The sequence below is a fragment of the Dendrobates tinctorius genome, unplaced genomic scaffold, assembly GCF_039654945.1.
Source record: "Dendrobates tinctorius isolate UK_male_01 unplaced genomic scaffold, ASM3965494v1 ptg000231l, whole genome shotgun sequence".
In the NCBI taxonomy this organism is placed as follows: Eukaryota; Metazoa; Chordata; class Amphibia; order Anura; family Dendrobatidae; genus Dendrobates; species Dendrobates tinctorius.
This window is the reverse complement of record NW_027361898.1, coordinates 1397501-1418639: the sequence shown is the minus strand read 5'-3', so window position 1 is coordinate 1418639 and position 21139 is coordinate 1397501. Positions and strand designations below refer to the sequence as shown.

Here is a 21139-nt window from a genome sequence, read left to right as displayed (position 1 = left end):
CAGGCAAGATCTACACTATCTGTACTCAGACAGCTATCACTGTGTTATCTGCGATGTTACATAGGACTGCATGTGACATCTACATTATCTGTATTCAGAGTGTTATCACTGTGCTATACAGTTGTGGCCAAAAGTATTGACACCCTGCAATTCTGTCAGATAATACTCAGTTTCTTCCTGAAAATGATTGCAAACACAAATTCTTTGGTATTGTTATCTTCATTTAATTTGTCTTAAAGGGAATCTGTCACCCCTTTTTTGAGATATCATATAATGATATCATTCAGTTGCGTGTCACATAAGGATTCTCTTGGTACTTTTGCTTCCCCCTGACCCCGCACCTTTCATGCATAAATACCTTGTTTATATCGGTTCAGATGTATGTAAACTGCCACGGTCCGGTCTGCTGTCCGGGGCTTATTCACCTGCTCCCCCCTCCCTGTCTTGCTCTACACAAGAAGAAATGCGTAGAGTAAGACAGGGAGGGGGGAGCAGGTGAATAAGCCCCGCCCATCGGACCGCACACCGGCAGTTTACATACATCTGAACCGATATAAACAAGGTATTTATGCATGAAAGGTGCGGGGTCAGGGGGAAGCAAAAGTACCAAGAGAATCCTTATGTGACACACAACTGAATGATATCATTATATGATATCTCAAAAAAGGGGTGACAGATTCCCTTTAAATGAAAAAACACAAAAAGAATTGTCCTAAAGCCAAATTGGATATAATTCCATACCAAACATAAAAAGAGGGTGGACAAAAGTATTGGCACTGTTGGAAAAATCATGTGATGCTTCTCTAATTTGTGTAATTAACAGCACCTGTAACTTACCTGTGGCACCTAACAGGTGTTGGCAATAACTAAATCACACTTGCAGCCAGCTGACATGGATTAAAGTTGACACAACCTCTGTCCTGTGTCCTTGTGTGTACCACATTGAGCATGGAGAAAAGAAAGAAGACCAAAGAACTGTCTGAGGACTTGAGAAACCAAATTGTGAGGAAGCATGAGCAATCTCACGGCTACAAGTCCATCTCCAAAGACCTGAATGTTCCTGTGTCTACCGTGCGCAGTGTCATCAAGAAGTTTAAAGCCCATGGCACTGTGGCTAACCTCCCTAGATGTGGACGGAAAAGAAAAATTGACAAGAGATTTCAACGCAAGATTGTGCGGATGTTGGATAAAGAACCTCCACTAACATCCAAACAAGTTCAAGCTGCCCTGCAGTCCGAGGGTACAACAGTGTCAACCCGTACTATCCGTCGGCGTCTGAATGAAAAGGGACTGTATGGTAGGAGACCCAGGAAGACCCCACTTCTTACCCGAGACATAAAAAAGCCAGGCTGAGTTTGCCAAAACTTACATGAAAAAGCCTAAAACGTTTTGGAAGAATGTTCTCTGGTCAGATGAGACAAAAGTAGAGCTTTTTGGGCAAAGGCATCAACATAGAGTTTACAGGAGAAAAAAAGAGGCATTCAAAGAAAAAAACACAGTCCCTACAGTCAAACATGGCGGAGGTTCCCTGATGTTTTGGGGTTGCTTTGCTGCCTCTGGCACTGGACTGCTTGACAGTGTGCATGGCATTATGAAGTCTGAAGACTACCAACAAATTTTGCAGCATAATGTAGGGCCTAGTGTGAGAAAGCTGGGTCTCCCTCAGAGGTCATGGGTCTTCCAGCAGGACAATGACCCAAAACACACTTCAAAAAGCACTAGAAAATGGTTTGAGAGAAAGCACTGGAGACTTCTAAGGTGGCCAGCAATGAGTCCAGACCTGAATCCCATAGAACACCTGTGGAGAGATCTAAAAATGGCAGTTTGGAGAAGGCACCCTTCAAATATCAGGGACCTGGAGCAGTTTGCCAAAGAAGAATGGTCTAAAATTCCAGCAGAGCATTGTAAGAAACTCATTGATGGTTACCGGAAGCGGTTGGTTGCAGTTATTTTGGCTAAATGTTGTGCAACCAAGTATTAGGCTGAGGGTGCCAATACTTTTGTCTGGCCCATTTTTGGAGTTTTGTGTGAAATGATCAATGTTTTGCTTCATTCTCTTTTGTGTTTTTTTTCATTTAAGACAAATTAAATGAAGATAATAATACCAAAGAATTTGTGTTTGCAATCATTTTCAGGAAGAAACTGAGTATTATCTGACAAAATTGCAGGGGTGTCAATACTTTTGGCCACAACTGTATAGTGTTACGTAGGACTACAGGTAACATCTACTATATTATCTGTTCTCAGAGAGTTATCACTGTATTATCTGTGGTGTTACATAGGACTGCAGGTGACATCTAATACATTATCTCTGCTGACAGTTATCACTGTGTTATCTGTGATATTACATAGGACTGCAGGTGACATCTACTACATTATCTGTTCCCAGAGAGTTATCATTATGCTATCTGTGGTGTTACATAGGACTGCACACGACATCTACTACATTATCTGTACTCAACGAGTTATAACTGTTATCTGTGGTGTTACATAGGACTGCAGGTGACATCTACTACATTATCTGAGTTATCCATGTGTTATCTGTATTGTACATGCAGTACATTCCTTACACAGGACTGCAGATGGCAGATCTTACATTACTTGCATAGGACTATTTACATGGGTCTGTGGGTACCATATATTACATTGCATTACTTGCATAGGACTACTGGTGACATTACATTATACTACAATACTTCCATAGGACTGTAGGTGACACGTTACACACTTACATAGTACTTAGGGTACAACAAATTATATTGCTCTAAATTGCTTGCATGGGCCTGGTGGCAATATGTAGTACATTACTTACATAGGACTGAGGGTACTATGTATGACATTATGTTACTTGCACATAATTGCTGGTACCATACAATGCATGCCTGACATAGGACTGCGGATTACTTACATGGGGCTGCACGCTGTGCAGTCAGCGCTCAGCTGGTGAGGAGTTAATGGCACAGCCGGCTCTGCTGCCTCTGGTGTCGCTGTCATTGGCAGAGCTCTCAGTACTGCCCCCAGCCGGTGTGAGCCGCATGTGTGAGCAGAGCCGGGGCTGGGACAGAGGAGGCTGCGCGGATGGAGGACGCATCTCCCGTGTGCTGGACGCGCTGAGGTGAGTCCTGCTCCCCGCACCGTGCAACCGCATCCGGCCGGGACCGGGCTCCGTGCAGCCGCAGACTGGGGATCGTGGCAGCAGCTTCCTCCGGGAACAGGATCTGCGGGGGCTGCGGAGCCGGCGGGAGCCCCCGCTCTCTGTATTCCCGGGATCCCCCGGTGCCCTCCTGCACTCCCAGCTCCCCTGAACGCCGGGCTCTGGTATCCTGTTCTCGCTCCTGCTCATAAAATTCCCAGACAAGCAGATTGCAGAATAAAGAGCTGAGGCTGCAGGGATTACTGTAAAGTTCAACCGTACGAAGGGGGTGACAGGGGGACCCAGAGAGGGGTGACGGGGGACCCAGAGAGGGGTGACGGGGGGACCCAGAGAGGGGTGACGGGGGGACCCAGAGAGGGGTGACGGGGGGACCCAGAGAAGGGTGAAGGTAGGACCAAGAGAATGGTGACGGGGGACCCAGAGAGGGGTGACGGGGGGACCCAGAGAGGGGTGACAGGGGGGACTCAGAGAGGGATGACAGGGGGGACCCAGAGAAGGGTGACGGGGGGACTCAGAGGTCGGTGACGGGGGGACCCAGAGAGGGGTGACGGGGGGACCCAGAGAGGGGTGACGGGGGGACCCAGAGAGGGGTGACGGGGGGATCCAGAGAGGGGTGACGGGGGGACTCAGAGAAGGGTGATGGGGGGACCCAGAGAAGGGTGACGGGGGGACTCAGAGGTCGGTGACGGGGGGACCCAGAGAGGGGTGACGGGGGGATCCAGAGAGGGGTGACGGGGGACCCAGAGAGGGGTGAAGGTAGGACCAAGAGAATGGTGACGGGGGACCCAGAGAAGGGTGAAGGTAGGACCAAGAGAATGGTGACGGGGGACCCAGAGAGGGGTGACGGGGGGACCCAGAGAGGGGTGACAGGGGGGACTCAGAGAGGGATGACGGGGGGACCCAGAGAAGGGTGACGGGGGGACTCAGAGGTCGGTGACGGGGGGACCCAGAGAGGGGTGACGGGGGGACCCAGAGAGGGGTGACGGGGGGACCCAGAGAGGGGTGACGGGGGGACCCAGAGAAGGGTGACGGGGGGACTCAGAGGTCGGTGACGGGGGGACCCAGAGAGGGGTGACGGGGGGATCCAGAGAGGGATGACGGGGGGACCCAGAGAAGGGTGACGGGGGGACTCAGAGGTCGGTGACGGGGGGACCCAGAGAGGGGTGACGGGGGGATCCAGAGAGGGATGACGGGGGGACCCAGAGAAGGGTGACGGGGGGACTCAGAGGTCGGTGACGGGGGGACCCAGAGAGGGGTGACGGGGGGATCCAGAGAGGGGTGACGGGGGACCCAGAGAGGGGTGAAGGTAGGACCAAGAGAATGGTGACGGGAGGACCCAGAGAGGGGTGACGGGGGGACCCAGAGAGGGGTGACGGGGGGACCCAGAGAGGGGTGACGGGGGGACCCAGAGAAGGGTGACGGGGGGACCCAGAGCAGGGTGACGGGGGGGACCCAGAGAGGGGTGAAGGGGGGACAAAGAGAGGGGTGACGGGGGGACCCAGTGAGGGGTGACGGGGGGACCCAGAGAGGGGTGAAGGGACCAAGAGAGGGGTGACAGGGGGACCCAGTGAGGGGTGAAGAGGGGACCAGAGGGGGTGACGGGGACCAAGAGAAGGGTGATAGGGGGACAGAGATGGGTGACAGGGGGACCCAAAGAGGGGTGACAGGGGACCTAGAGAGGAATGACGGACCCAAAGAGGGATGACAGGGACCCAGAGAAGGGTGATAGGGAGATGTAGAGAGGGATGACAGAGACCCAAAGAGGGGTGACGGGGACCCAGAGAGGTCCAGGGGGACCCAGAGAGGGGTGACAGGGGGACCCAGAGAGGAGTGACAGGGGGACCCAGAGAGGGATGACATGGGGACTGAGAGAGGAGTGACAGGGGGACCAAGGGAGTGATGACGGGACCAAGAGAGGGATGACAGGGAGACCAAGAGAGGGGTGACAGGGGAACCAAAGAGATGGGTGACTGGTGGATCAAGAGAGGGGTGGCAAGGGGATCAAGAGAGGAGATGGTATTAGGAGAGGTGACAGGGGGACCAACACAGGGGTGACAGGGGGATCAGGAGAAGGGTGACAAGGAGATGAAGGGAAGGGACGGTGGGATCAGTGGGACCAAGAGAGGGGTGACAAGGGGAAAGGGGTTACAGGGGAACCAAAATAGGTGTAACATGGACCAACAGAGGGTATAGGGTTGCCAAAAGAGGGGTGGTAGGTGATCCAAGAGAGCGGTGACAAGGGGATCAGAAGAAGTGACAAGGTGATCAAGAGAGGTGACAGAGGGACCAAGAGTGGGGACACGTAGATCAGGAGAGAGGGATAAGGGGGGACCAAGAGAGGTATGACAGGGGGACCAACCAAGGGGACAGAAGGATCAGGAGTGGGGTAAAAGATGGAACAAGAGAGGGGACAGGGGGACTAAGAGAGAGGGCTGACGGGGTAATGAAGAGAGGTGTGACAGGACCAGGAGAGGGGTGACGGGAATCAAGAGAGAGGGTCAGGGGGACCAATAGAAGTGTGACATAGGGATCAGGAGAGAGAGGTGACTGGGATCAGAAGAGAGGAATAAAAGGAAACGAAAGGAGTGATAGGGGTACCAAGAAAGTGATGAGAGGTGGAATTGTAGAACGGTGACAGGAGGAAACATGAGAGGGGCAATAGGGCAAATAATACAGGATTGTCAGGGGAATAATAGAATGGTGATAGAGGGATCAGGAAAAGGGTGACAGGGATCAACATAAGGGTGACAGGAGGATCAGGAGAGGGACAGGGGAATGAAGAGAGGGTTGACGGTGACCAAGTGAGGGATAAGGTGGGCGAAAAGAGGGATGACAGGGAACAGGAGAGGAATGAAAGGGTGACCAAGAGAGGAGTGACTGGGGATCAGGAGATTGATGAGAAAGCAATCAATTGAGGGTTGAAAGAGGGGGATCAATAGATAGTTGACTGCTGTTCCAGGAGAGTAGTGACAGGGAACTGTAAAGAGGGATCATTAGAGGGGTGACATGTAGATCGGGAGGATGGGTGATGGATAGAGGGGTGATAGGGGATCCGAAAAGTGGTGGCAGGGGATCAGAAGAGGGTTGACGGGGGGATCAATGAAGGACTTTGGGATTAATAGAGGGGGGACTGAGATCAAAGGCTGGTTGACGGAGATCAAGAGGGGTGATGGGGGGATTGTGGAAATTGGTGGCGGCGATTAGGCAGATGGAAGATGGAAATTAAGAGAGGGATGACAGAGATCAAGGTGAATTGTGACGGGGGATCGGGAGATGGCTGACAGTCATGCGGGAGAGGGGTCACGGTATTTAAGAGAGGGAGGACGGGATCAGGGAAAAGGATGACAAGGGAATTGAGAGGAGAAACGGTATAGTGAGATGTGTAACAGAGGGATCAGGGAAAAGGTGTCGGGGGATCAAGAGAAGGGTGACAGTGGGATCAGTGAGAGGGACACTGACAGAAGAATAATCTTGGAGAAGGAATCAGGGGTATTACACCGCTTCCTCCCAGCAGCTGCAGGACCTGATCCGCTCCTGACAAGGGGTATAACTGACTATAGAGGCTTGTATGGTGGAACGTGAGAAATCCGGGTGAAGTTATCTACAATGTCTGAATCTGATCTACCTCACATGTACTGTATGTATCCATCTCATCCATCTATCTATCTGTCTGTCTATCTATCATCTATCTATCCCATATCTATCTATCTATCTAAATAGAAAAAGCAGATTGCAGCACAAACTTGAGCAGATTTTGGGTGCAATAGTCCAGAATAATGCGGTTGTCCAACGCAAAAATACAAATAGAAAAAAACAGCAGCACTCCAGTTAAAGGGAAAATTGTGGACTTTTATCCAGCGCCAAGTGGTGCAACGTTTCAACCTCACAGCACGGTCTTTGTCAAGTCTATCTATCTATCTATCTATCTATCTATCTATGTGTCTCCTTCATTCCTTCCTTGTCTCGTCATTCTGTGTTTTTCATGCCATTCTCATTCTTTACACTCCATCACTAGATGTACATGTCTGGTGCATTATTATATATCATGTGCCGCTGGAGTATATACATATATAACAGGTTGGATATCCCCATGTAGTGATGGGGTGATACACCCCATATATATATGTATTCAGTGGGTGCGGGTGCAGTGTGTGATCACTGGTGGTGCCCGCTGTCGGCTGTCACTTCACTCTTTTCTATTGATTGTGAGATGTCAAGTGTCAGAGTAGTGATAACGTGCTGCCCAGATACTGAAGTGCGGGAAAGACTTGGCTGCAGGTGTAGCAGAGCTGACGCTTTTTCCACTTGGGTGTGCAACAACCTCAGCTCCACTGTGTCCGCAGTGGCTGTTCTGTGAGATGAGGTTTCTAGACTATAATAAGGCCTGTTTCACATATCCGTTTTTTGGCATCCGCATGCATCTGTCAAAGTGTGAAAAAACGGATCCGTTTTGCCGCAAACGGATGCAAAGGGATCCATTTTTTTGACGGATCCGCGGTAGCCGCTAATGGAAGTCTATGGGACAAAAAAACGGATCCTCAAAAAAAATGGCGGATCCGTTTTTTAACGGAAAACGACGGATTTAGACGGATTTTAAAAAACGGAAGTGTGATCCAGACCTTACGATGCATCTGACAAACAGAGCTCTACTACATCTGTGGGACTGTCACTCATTGATATGTATGTAGCAGAGCTGTGGCTCTGCCACTGTCCCAGGTCCTGAATTTCATGATCTTGTCTATAATGCTTTGGTTTTAAGAGCAGATTAGATAGGTGTAGTTGTGAAATCGTTAACGCCAGCTATTTACATTCTAATAGCTGACCATGGGAAGTGACCGGTGGAAAAATATCGGGGGAACCTCGCAAATGGAGGACGCAGTGCAGGAGAAGTCCCAGGTAAGAGCACTCTGATGTACGTCTTGTGACTACAAGTGTAGTTTCACTATACACAGGTATAGCAAAGCAGAAGTTAATGCAGCGATTACTCATGATATGTTATCTGTGGCGTTACATAGGACTGCAGGTGACATCTACATTATCTGCACTTAGAGAGTTATCACTGTGTCATTAGCTAGGACTGCAGGTGACATCTACTGCTTTATCTGCACTCACAGGGTTATCGCTGTTATCTGTGATGTTACATAGGACTGTAGGTAACGTCTACTGCATTATCTGTCCTCGGCGAGTTATCACTGTGTTATCTCTGGTGTTACATAGGACTGCGGGTGACATCTACATTATCTGCACTTACAGGGTTATCACTGTTATCTGTGGTGTTACATAGGACTGTAGATAACATGTATTACATTATCTATACTCAAGAGTTATCACTTATCTGTGGTGTTACATAGGACTTCAGGTAACATCTGTTACACTATACTCGAGAGTAATCACTGTGTTATCACTGGTGTTACAGGGGACTGCCTGTGATATGTACTACATTATCTGTACTCAGAGTTATCACTGTGTTATCTGTGGTGTTACATAGGACTGCAGCTAACTTTGATTACATTTTCTATGCTAGAGAGTTATCACTGTGTTATCTGTGGTGTTACATTGGACTGCAGCTAACATCTACTACATTATCTGTACTGAGAGAGTTATCACTGTGTTATCTGTTGAGTTGCATAGGACTGCAGGTGACCCATACTACATTAACTATACTCAGTTGAGTTATCTCTGTCATTTGTGTTGTTACATAGGACTGAAGGTACCATGTATTACATTATCTGTATTCAGATAATTATTACTTTTATTTGTAGGTGTTACATAGGACTGCAAGTGACAGCTACTACGTTAACTCTCTAGCTTCTCTGAGTACAGATATCACTGTGTTATCTATGGTGTTACATAAGAATGCAGGCAACAATCACTACATAATCCTCACTCAGACTTATCACTGTGTTATTGGTGATGTTACATAGGACTGCAGGTGACATGTACTACATTATCTGTACTCCAAGTTATTACTGTGTTATCTGTGGTGTTACATAGGACTGCGGGTGACAGCTACCACACTACCTTCTCTCAGAAATGAGAGCGCCAGCTCTGCTCCATCAGTACATGTTACTATGCTGAGCTGCATATCAGTGTAAGTGAAGGGATAACCGCGGTCTCGCTGGATGAATGACAGATGACTTGTTTGTAAAGGCCTGTGAGCACTCAGAAATAAAGAACAGAGAGCACATAGGGCCACAGAGATCTCATTACTTGGATTGCTTTACTTCAAGGTATTTGAACCCCATTTTTTACGACTCTCTCTTGAAGGGACAAGACCCTCTGGGTGTTCCCACTGTTACATTTCTTCATGTTTTGTTCCGTATGTAAATGTCTTGAGGCCAAACCCCCTCTAGTGATGTCACGGATCATACATTTTCACCTTCTAGAATAAATTTGAATAAGACCCCCACCGCCTGCACCCATGACTACAGCCAGAGTCAGACGGTAATTAAATCAGTAATGTTATTTCATTAAGGTAGAAAACCGTACAGTGCTCTGTGTGCAGCCACTGATATCCGACCTTAGGGTAATCTAGAAATATCCGTCACTGCCCCGTGGTATTGTATTCATAAGCTTCAGCAATACAAGGAAATCTGGGGAAAACGTGAGCAGTGCCTGGAATCAAAGGACGTGGCAGAAGCTCTGTGCAGGGAGTCTGGGTACTAAGACCAAGGAAGTCTGTGAGGGATGTCCAGGTACAAAGACGAGAGAGCTCTGTGCAGGGAGTCTAGGTACTAAGACCAGGGAGCTCTGTACAGGGAGTCTAGGTACAAAGACCTGAGAGTTCTTTGCAGGGAGTCTATGTACTAAGACCAGGGAGCTCTGTGCAGGAAGTCTAATAACTAAGACCAGGGAGCTCTGTGCGGGGAGCCTAGGTACTAAGACCAGAGCCCTGTGTCGGGAGTGTTGGTACTAAAACCAGGTAGCTCTGTGCAGGGAGTCTGGATACTAAGACCAGAGAGCTCTGTGCAGGGAGTGCAGGTAGTAAGACCAGGGACCTTTTTGCAGGGAGTCTAGATACCAAGACCAGGGAGCTCTGTGCAGGGAGTACAGGTACTAAAACCAGGGACCTCTGTGAAAGGAGTCTAGGTACCAACACCAGAGAGCTCTGTGCTGGAGTCTAGGTACTGAAACCAGGGAGCTCTGAGCAGGGAGTACAGGTACTAAGACCAGGGACCTCTGTGCAGGGAGTCTAGGTACTAAAACCAGGGAGCTCTGTGCAGGGAATCTAAGTATTAAGACCAGGGAGCTCTGTGCGGGCAACTTAGATACTAAGACCAGACAGCCGTGTGTGGGGAGTGCTGGTACTAAAACCAGGTAGCTCTGTGTAGGGAGTCTCGATGCTGAGACCAAAGAGTACAGGTGCTAAGTCCAGGGAGCTCTGTGCAGGTAGTGCAGGTAGTAAGACCAGGGTCCTTTTTGCAGGGAGTCTAGGTACTAAGACCAGAGAGCTCAGTGCGGGCAGCCCAGCCTAGGTACTAAGACCAGAGATCCCTGTGTAGGGAGTGTAGGTACTAAGACAAGGGAGCTCTGTGTGGGGAGTCTAGGTACCAACACCAGAGAGCTCTGTGCTGGGAGTCTAGGTACTAAAACCAGGGAGCTCTGTGCAGGGAATGCAGGTACTGAGACCAAGGAGCTCTGTGCGGGAAGTCCAGGTGCTAAGACCAGGGAGCTCTGTGCAGAGAGTCTATGTATTAAAACCAAGGAGCTCTGTGCTTGGAGTGCAGGTACTAAGACCAGGGAGCTCTGTGTGGGGAGACTAGGTACTAAGATCAGGGAGCTCTGTGCAAGGAGTGCTGGTACTAAGACCAGGGAGCTCTGTGCACGGAGTGCGGGTACTAAGAACGGGGAGCTCTGTGCAGGTAGTCTAGGTTCTAAGACCAGAAAGCTCTGTGCACGGAATGCAGGTACTAAGACGAGAGATCTGTGCATGGAGTGCAGATACTGAGATCATGGAGCTCTGAGCATTTTTGTAATCACTTCTTTATGGCTTCGCTGTATAGGAGTTTTCCTTTAGAAGCATAATATGCAGAGGATTTTCGCAGTTTGAGCGGTGGGGATGAGCCGAGCATTGATCTACTGCAGAGGTCAATCCTTTTTCCGATAGCAGGTTGTGTGGACAAGTCGGAGGAGTGATGTGGACTGTCTGGGCCTCATGACTGATCATCGGCTGTTGAGATCTGCAGTGTAGGGCGGATGCTGTAGGTAACATTGGGGTTCACTGTATTATGTGGTGCTGATTCTGCAGGTAACATTGGGAAGCACTGTATCATTGCAGATGTACAAATAACATCTGGGGGCTTTGTAATATATGGGGCAGATGCTGCCGGTAATATCAGGGACATAGTATTATTGCAGATGCTGCGAGTAACATCGGGGGGCGCTGCAATGTATGGGTCAAATGCTGCAGGTATCACTAGAGGGCACTGTATTATATAGGGGGATGCTGCAGGTAATATAGGGGGGACAGTATTATATGGAGTAGATGCTGCAGGTGACATCAGGGGGCACTGTATTATACGGAGTAGATGCTGCAGGTAACATCAGGGGGCACTGTATTATATGGAGTGCATGCTGCAGGTAATATAGGGGAGCACAATATTATATGGAGCGAATTCTGCAGGTAACATCGGGGGACACTATTATATAGAACGGATGTTGCAGGTAACATCAAAGGGGCACTATATTGTTACAGATGCTGCAAGAAGCATGTGTGGGGTGGATGCTGCAAGTAACATCAGGGGGCACTGTATTATGTGGGGCTGATGCTGCAAATAACATTAGGGTACATTATATAGGGTGGATGCTGTAGGTAACATCGGGGGGCATTGTATTATGTGGGGCAGATGCTGCAGGTAACATCGGGGGTGCTGCATTACATGAAGCGTATTCTGCAGGTGATATCGAGGGAATTCCGAGGGGCTGCTGATAAGTCTTTGGCTTTACCCAGAAAGAAATGAGATAGGAAGATGAAACTTTACATTTATTCCACATATTCTCCACTGATGTCAACACACTTCTTACATTGGTATTCCAAGTTCTATAAGCCTTGCAAAAAGAAGGATTTTGGTTGTGCCTCAAACCAGGCACCCATAACAGCTATGGCATCAGAAATGGTGTGAAATTTGGTACCCTTGAGGTGTTTCTTCAGGTTTGGAAACAGATGATACTCGGAGGGAGCTACAGTCGATCTGGTGAACAAGGTGGGTGGTCATCCTGCTGGAAGCCCAGCTCCGCCAGTTTTGCCTTGGACGCTTGTGCAGTGTGAGCTGAGACATTGTCTTGCAGGAACAAGATTCCTTTGGACGGCTTGCCGCGCCTTTTGGCATTCAGAGCTGCATTCAATTGGTCCAATGTTATACCTTGCATTGATGGTGAAACCCTCTTGAAGGTAGTCCACTAGCAGCATGCCCTCCTTATCCCAGAACACAGACGCCATCACCTTAGTGGCTGATTTTTGCACCCTGAACTTCAGGGCTGGCGTCAGCACCCGGCTTCCCCGGGCAAGTGCAGGGGCCCTGGTGAGACGGGGGTGGGGGGGGGCACTCGACACCTAAACAAGTTTTTTTTTAATTTATAAGTCCAGGGTCGGTCTCCTGCTCTCCACCCTCTGCCCTCCGCTCTCCGCCCAACATCATACTGACCACCATCTTTTTTCCTGTGAGAGCACGCGGTCCACATGTTACCACTCATTAAGGTCCTGAATATCGACGCCACTCCTCTCCCATAGGCATGGCGCCCATATTCTTGTCATTAATGTGCGGTACCACGTGACCACACGCTCTCAAAGGAAAAAGTTACCGGCGCCTGGACTCAGGGGAGTGGCGTTGAGAATGAGCGGCGGTGCTCGGGGGGGGGGAGAAAATGAGCGGGGAGGGCCCGGGGGAGAATGAGCCCAGCCCCCAGGGGAGATGAGAGTGAGCCGGGGGAGATGAGAGTGAGCGGGGGAGAATGAGCCTAGCGGGGGAGAATGAGCCCATTATTCTCTATGGGGCATTATATGGGGCCCATTATCCAGTACGGAGCATTATATGGGGCCCATTATCCTGTTCGGAGCATTACATGGTGTCTATTATTCTGTATGGAGCATTATATGAGGCCCATTATCCAGTATGGAGCATTATATGGGGCCCATTATCCTGTATGGAGCATTATATGGGGCCCATTATCCTGTATGGAGCAATATGTAGGGCCCATTATCCAGTATGGAGCAATATATGGGGCCCATTATCCTGTATGGAGCATTATATGGGTCCCATTATCCAGTATGGAGCATTATATGGGGCCCATTATCCAGTATGGAGCATTATATGGGGCCCATTATCCAGTATAGAGCATTATATGGGGACCATTATGCTGTATGGAGCATTATATGGGGCCCATTATCCAGTATGGAGCATTATATTGGGCCCATTATCCTGTTTGGAGCATTACATGGTGTCCATTATTCTGTATGGAGCATTATATGGGGCCCATTATTCTGTATGATGCATTATATGATGTCCATTATTCTTTATGGAGTATTATATGGGGCCAGTTCTGTATGGAGCAATGTATGGGGCCTATTCTGTATGGAGCATTATATGGGGCCCATTCTGTATGAAGTATTATGTTGTCCATTATTCTGTATGGAGCATTATATGGGGCCCATTATTCTGAATGGATCATTATATTGGGCTCATTATTCTGTATGGAGCATTATATTGGGCCTGTTATTCTGTATGGAGCATTATATTGGACCCATTATTCTGTATGGAGCATTATATGGTTTCCATTATTCTGTATGGAGCATTATATGAGGCCCATTTTCTGTATGGAGTCCTGTATGGAGCATTGTATGGGGCCCATTATTCTGTATAGACCATTATATGATGCCCATTATTATGTAAGGAGCAATGTCACGGTCACGTGTGTCTGGACGCAGCGAGTACCGCAAGGCGAACCCATGACACGCGTGACCCTGGATACACCGCCTCCAGTAGGGCGAATTTAAATAATAAAACGTGCAGCTGGATACACCGCCTCCAACTGGCGAATTTAGGTAATACACGTTATATATACAGTAGACTGGAAACCCCGCCTCCAGTAAGGCGAATTTAAATAATAAAGGGGAAACCTGGGTAACAATAACAATGGTGGGCCCTGCGATAGGGAATAGGGACGTGGAGACCTCCTGTACTCCCCTGAGTCAGTGTCCCTGCACTCCTATCGTTCCCTATGCCGGTTCCGCACCGGGCAGCGCACACGTACCTCAAACCCTGACTCGCCCTGCACCTAAACCCTTACTAGGGAATTGGTCGGTGCGGAAACTAATCACACCACTGCACTAAACACACATAAGGGAAAATGACAATACAGGGGGAACACCACTTAGCTTTGCTCTGTTGCGTACGCTCCTAGCAACAGAGCCCACCACCTGCGTGCATCTTCTCCAACCGGATCCATCACCATAACCGGATCCATCACCCTAGTGCAGCCTTGGAGCAGAATTCACCACCAGTTGCAGCTGCCCAGTAAACAGAGTCCCAAAGATGAGTCCAGCTTCTGCCAATAAGTCCAGCATGCTTGAGTCCAACTTTTCTGCCAATAAGTCCAGCATGCTTGAGTCCAGTTTTCAGCAATCGAGTCCAACATGCTGTGTGCAACTCTCACCATAGTCGCCACTCCACCAAGCCATGCAAGCACTTCCTGCTGACACCATAAACTGTGACTCCACCACGCCATGCCAGCCCTTCTTGCAGACCACATCGTTGGACTCCACCAATCCATGCCAGCACTCCCTGCAGACTCCATAGCTGACTCAACCCCTCTGGCTGGGCTGCCCAGGACTCTCATTCAGCTGCTTCATCCCCTAGGCTTGCTTCCCAAATGATGAACTATCAATATCACCAACGATCATCAAACACACCTGAAACTTTTATAGAGCCTCACACCTGATTTGTAAGAAGTGCACATTAAAACTAAAGTGAAATACCACTTACCACCACCGGGGCAACTTAGAAAAAACGACACCACGTATAATAATTCTAATGGCCACCGGGGACAATCAACCTACTTTGGCACCAAGCCAAAGGAAAAAAAGTTCACTTTGGATCATGACAAGCATTATATGAGGACCTTTTTTCTGTATGAAGCAATATATGGGGCCCATTATTCTGTATGAAGCAATATATGGGGCTCTTTATACTGTATGAAGCAATATATGGGGCCCATTATTCTGTATGGAGTATTATATGGGGCTCATTATACTGTATGAAGAATTATATGGGGCCCATTATTCTGTATGGATCATTATATGGGGGCTCATTATTCTGTATGGATCATTATATTGGACCCATTATTCTGTATGGAGCATTATATTGGGCCTGTTATTCCGTATGGAGCATTATATTGGGCCCATTATTCTGTATGGAGCATTATATGAGGCCCATTTTCTGTATGGAGCATTGTATGGGGCCCATTATTCTGTATAGACCATTATTATGTAAGGAGCATTATATGAGGACCCCTTTTCTGTATGAAGCAATATATGGGGCCCATTATTCTGTATGCAGCAATATATGGGGCTCATTATACTGTATGGAGAATTATATGAGGCCCATTATTCTGTATGAAGCAATATTTGGGGCTCATTATATTGTATGGAGCATTATATGAGGCCCATTATTCTGTATCAAGCAATATTTGGGGCTCATTATATTGTAGGAAGCATTATATAAGGCCCATTATTCTGTATGAAGCAATATTTGGGGCTCATTATATTGAGCATTATATGACGCCCATTATTCTATATGAAGCAATATTTGGGGCTCATTATAATGTATGGAGCATTATATGAGGCTCATTATTCTGTATGGAGCATTATATGAGGCTCATTATTCTGTATGCAGCAATATATGGGGCTCATTATTCTGTATGGAGCATTATATGAGGCTCATTATTCTGTATGGAGCAATATATGGGGCTCATTATTCTGTATGGAGCATTATATGAGGCTCATTATTCTGTATGGAGCATTATATGAGGCTCATTATTCTGTATGAAGCAATATGTGGTGCCCAATAAACTGTATGGAAGACTATGTGATGCCCAGAATACTGTATGAAGTTCTATACTGTCCGGTCTTAAATGAAATCTTTTGAATCCCTACTAGGGCACGCACTGTGTTCTGCGAGGATTTGCTCGTTTCTGAGCTATTGTAGAATTTACAATAGATATCACTCATGTAATGTAAGAAGTAAGTGATATCTTTGGCATTGTGCTATACCTACGGTATATTTCTTTGCCGTATCTGTGCATCATGAATTGCGGTACGTGTTAAAGGGGCCCACTGAGACACTTTCGCCCGGGGCCCACAAAAACCTGGAGCCGGCCCTGCTGAACTTCTTTGGACGAGGAGAACCACTTCTCCTTGGTTTCAGGGTCATACAAATAACTCCAGGTCTCGACCATAGTGACCAGTCGATCCAGGAAGTTTTATCAGTCTGGAAATGCTGACAAATGGACCGAGAAGTTTTCACTCGCATGCTTTTCTGATCTATTGTCAAACATTTGGGGACCCACTTTGCAGATAGCTTCTTCATGTCCAAATGTTCATGGATAATTACACAAACACGTTCACGGGAAATCCCCATGATGTCTGCCATTACTTTAGCTGAAATTCGCCGATTCTCCAGTATGAGGTTGTGCACAGCGTCGACTATCTCCGGAACAACAACCACTCTCGGTCATCCAGGACATTCCTCATCTTTGGTGCTTAAGTGTCCCGTTTTAAATTTGGCAACCCAGTTCTTAACTGTAGAATATGAAGAGCATTGATCCCCCAATGTCTGCAACATATCACCATGAATATCCTTGCAGAAACAAGAATTCTATCACTCCTCTACTCTCATTTGCTGTGAATATCGCATTAGACTCCGCCATTTTGTTTTCCCGCGTGCGTAGAACATTGTGTTGCCACAAACTAAAAATACAAAATTTTGAAAACACATATTAGACACATAAGGCTTTCATGTGTTGTAACATTCATTACCATAGAAACAAAAAAAGTTCACAAAGCCAAAGACTTATCAGCAGCCCCTCGTATTCTATGTGGTGGATGCTGCAAGTAACATCGGGGGGCACTGGATTATGTGGGATGGATGCTGCAAGTAACATCAGGGGCATCCTCATGTGAGGTGGATGCTGCAAATAACATCGGGGGTGCTGCATTATATGAAGTGGATTCTGCAGGTAGCATTGGGGAAAACTACTATATGGGGTGGATGGATGCTGCATGTACCATCAGCGGGCAATGTATTTTGTGGGGCGGATGCTGCAAATAACATCATGGGGCATTATTATATGGAATGGATGGATGCTGCAGGTAACATCGGGGGGCATTGTATTATGTGGGGTGGATGCTGCAGGTAACATCGAGGGGCATTGTATTATATGGGGTGGATGCTGCAGGTAACATTGCAGGGAATTATGTGGGGTGGACGCTGCAGTTAACATTGTGGGGCATTTTATTATATGGGTGGATGCTGCAGGGAACATCGCTGTGAATTGTATTATATGGGGTGGATACTGCAGGTAACATCGCGGGGCATTGTATTATGTGGGGTGGCTGCTGCAGGTAACATCGCGAGGCAATGCATTATATCGGGTGGATGTTTCAGGTAACATCGGCGGGTGCTGTATCACATGGAGCAGATGCTGCAGGTAACATTAGGGGCGCTATATTACATGGGCCGGATGCTACAGATAATATCGGGGGAATCTGCAGAAAGATGTTCCCCTGCGGCCATGTTTGGGGTGTCACTTGGTGCCGATACCGCTCAATATGTTGGTTTTGGCAGTGTCATTACCTTATGTTACTGAGAGCAGAACACGAGAGTGATAACAACACCACAACCTCCATCATGTTCAAACCTTCCTCTGCCGTCTTCACATGAATCCACTCCGGAAATTAGGGGTTGACAGTCATGTGCAGAAATTTATAGGGTTAATAAGTGTCAGTTGGCCTCATAACATGTGCGCAGCCATGAAAATTAACTCTTTCTCCTCCCAAGGTGCTCGCACCATTATTCTTTACTTCTCTATGTCAGAACCTCTGTCTTCTAAAGTTCGGTGAGCTCATCCCCCACTGCCGCCACAACCCTGTCTTCCTCCTATGGGAACAACTTTCCAAGGGGATTTGCTCTGGCTTATATTGCTGTGTTCTGCGGCACCAAACGCGTCTCCGGATCCGGGGATAAGAAAGCAAAATCCACAAGTTTGTATCTAAGTGTAAATGTTTCTGTGCTGATCCCTCGTGTGCCCATGCAGAAGATTGTAGTGGGATTTGCACAGGACATTTCCTGACCGGTTATAGGAATCTGCAACGATGAGGAAGGAAAGAAATTATTTCACGATCTGGAGGAGACGGAGAAAACATGAAAAGAGGAGACATGGAGAATCCGAACCTGACGATAAGTCACAAAAGAAGGGAGAAGTGGGATAGGGCATAACGGTGCCAATATTTGAGGTGCCGGACAACAACACCAACACTGAGGGTATACAGGATAATGACACTTGCACTCGGGGTGCAGGATAATGATGCTGACACTCTGGGTGCAGGATAATGACGCTGGCACTCAAGGTACAGGATAATGACGCTAACACTCGGGTTTGCAGGATAATGACGCTGGCATTCGGGTGCAAGATAATGATGCTGACACTCGGGGTACAGGATAATGATGCTGGCACTCCAGGTACAGGATAATGACGCTGACACTTGGGGTACAGGATAATGATGCTGGCACTCCAGGTACAGGATAATGACGCTGACACTTGGGGTACAGGATAATGACACTGACACTCAGGGTATAGGATAATGACGCTGACACACGGGGTACAGGATAATGATGCTGGCACTCTGGGTGCAGGAAAATGACGCTGGCCCTCGGGGTGCAGGATAATGACGCTGGCCCTCGGGGTGAAGGATAATGACACTGACACTCGGGGTACAGGATAATGATGCTGGCACTCGGGGTGCAGGATAATAACGCTGGCACTAGGGGTGAAGGATAATGACGCTGACACTCGGGGTACAGGATAATGATGCTGGCACTCGGGGTACAGGATAATGACGCTGACACTCGGGGTATAGGATAATGACGCTGACACTTGGGGTACAGGATAATGATGCTGGCACTCGGGGTGCGGGATAATAACGGTGACACTCAGGGTACAGGATAATGATGCCGACACTTGGGGTGCAGGATAATGACGCTGGCCCTCGGGGTGAAGGATAATGACGCTGACACTCTCGGTACAGGGTAATGATGCTGGCACTCCAGGTACAGCATAATGACGCTGACACTTGGGGTACAGGATAATGACACTGACACTCGGTATAGGATAATGACGCTGACACTTGGGGTACAGGATAATGATGCTGGCACTCAGGGTGCAGGATAATGACACTGACACTCGGGGTACAGGATAATGACGGTAACACTCAGGGTACGGGATAATTACAGTGACACTCGGAATATGAGATCATGACTAACATTTGGGGTACGGGATAACGATGCCAACACTTGGGATAAATGATAACGACGACGACACTCGGGGTACAGGATAATGATCCTGACACTCTGGGTACAGGATAAGGATACTGACTCTCGGGGTGCAGGATAATGATGCTGACACTCGGGGTACAGGATAATGACGCTGACACTCGGGGTACAGGATAATGACGCTGTCACTCGGGGTACAGGATAATGATGCTGTCACTCGGGGTGCAGGATAATGACGCTGGCCCTCGGGGTGAAGGATAATGACGCTGACACTCGGGGTACAGGGTAATGATGCTGGCACTCCAGGTACAGGATAATGACGCTGACACTTGGGGTACAGGATAATGACACTGACACTCGGTATAGGATAATGACACTGACACTTGCGGGGTGCAGGATAATGACGCTGGCACTAGGGGTGAAGGATAATGACGCTGACACTCGGGGTACAGGATAATGATGCTGGCACTCGGGGTATAGGATAATGATGCTGACACTCGGGGTACAGGATAATGACGCTGGCACTAGGGGTGAAGGATAATGACGCTGGCACTAGGGGTACAGGATAATGATGCTGGCACTCGGGGTACAGGATAATGACACTGACACTCAGGGTATAGGATAATGACGCTGACACTCGGGGTACAGGATAATAACGCCGACACTCTGGTTTCAAGGTAATGACGTTAGCACTCGGGGTGCAGGATAATGACGCTGACACTCGGGCTACAGGATAATGATGCTGACACTCGGGGTGCAGGATAATGACGGTGACACTCAGGGTACAGAATAATGATGCCGACACTCGGGGTGCAGGATAATGACGCTGGCACTCGGAGTGAAGGATAATGACACACACTTGGGGTACAGGATAATAATGCTGACACTCGGGGTACAGGATATTGATGATGGCACTCGGGATACAGGATAATGATGCTGACACTCGGGGTACAGGATAATGATGCTGACACTCGGGGTACAGGACAATGACGGTGACACTCGGGATATGAGATAATGACTAACACTTGGGGTACGGGATAACGATGCCAACACTCGGGATAAATGATAATGACGACAACACTCGGGGTACAGGATAATGATGCTGAAACTCGGGGTACAGGATAATAACGCTGACACTCTGGTTTCAAGGTAATGACGTTAGCACTCGGGGTGCAGGATAATGACGCTGACACTCGGGCTACAGGATAATGATGCTGGCACTCGGGTTACAGGATAATGATACTGGCACTGGGGGTACAGGATAATGACACTGACACTCGGGGTACAGGATAATGACGCTGACACTCGAGGTACAGGATAATGATGCTGACACTCGGGGTGCAGGATAATGATGCTGACGACACTCAGGGTGCAGGATAATGACACTGACACTCGGGGTACAGGATAATGACGGTGACACTCAGGGTACGGGATAATTACA

At 48.2% G+C, this 21139-nt stretch overlaps 1 protein-coding gene across 3 annotated transcripts in view; it reads left to right on the top strand.

Moving 5' to 3' along the window:
- Window positions 1-3001: 3001 nt before the first annotated feature.
- Window positions 3002-21139, top strand: part of FIBCD1 (fibrinogen C domain containing 1) — a 135695-nt gene continuing 117557 nt past the window's right edge. Inside the window, exons 1-2 of one of the 3 annotated variants that reach the window (XM_073555932.1) lie at window positions 3002-3115; window positions 7973-8050. In XM_073555932.1, the coding sequence (XP_073412033.1) occupies window positions 7979-8050 (72 nt within the window). In that variant the 5' untranslated portion in view covers window positions 3002-3115; window positions 7973-7978. Of the gene's footprint in view, window positions 3116-6469; window positions 6699-6772; window positions 6792-7972; window positions 8051-21139 lie in introns of those variants that run through there. The other 2 variants (XM_073555933.1, XM_073555934.1) reach the window with 2 other exon arrangements.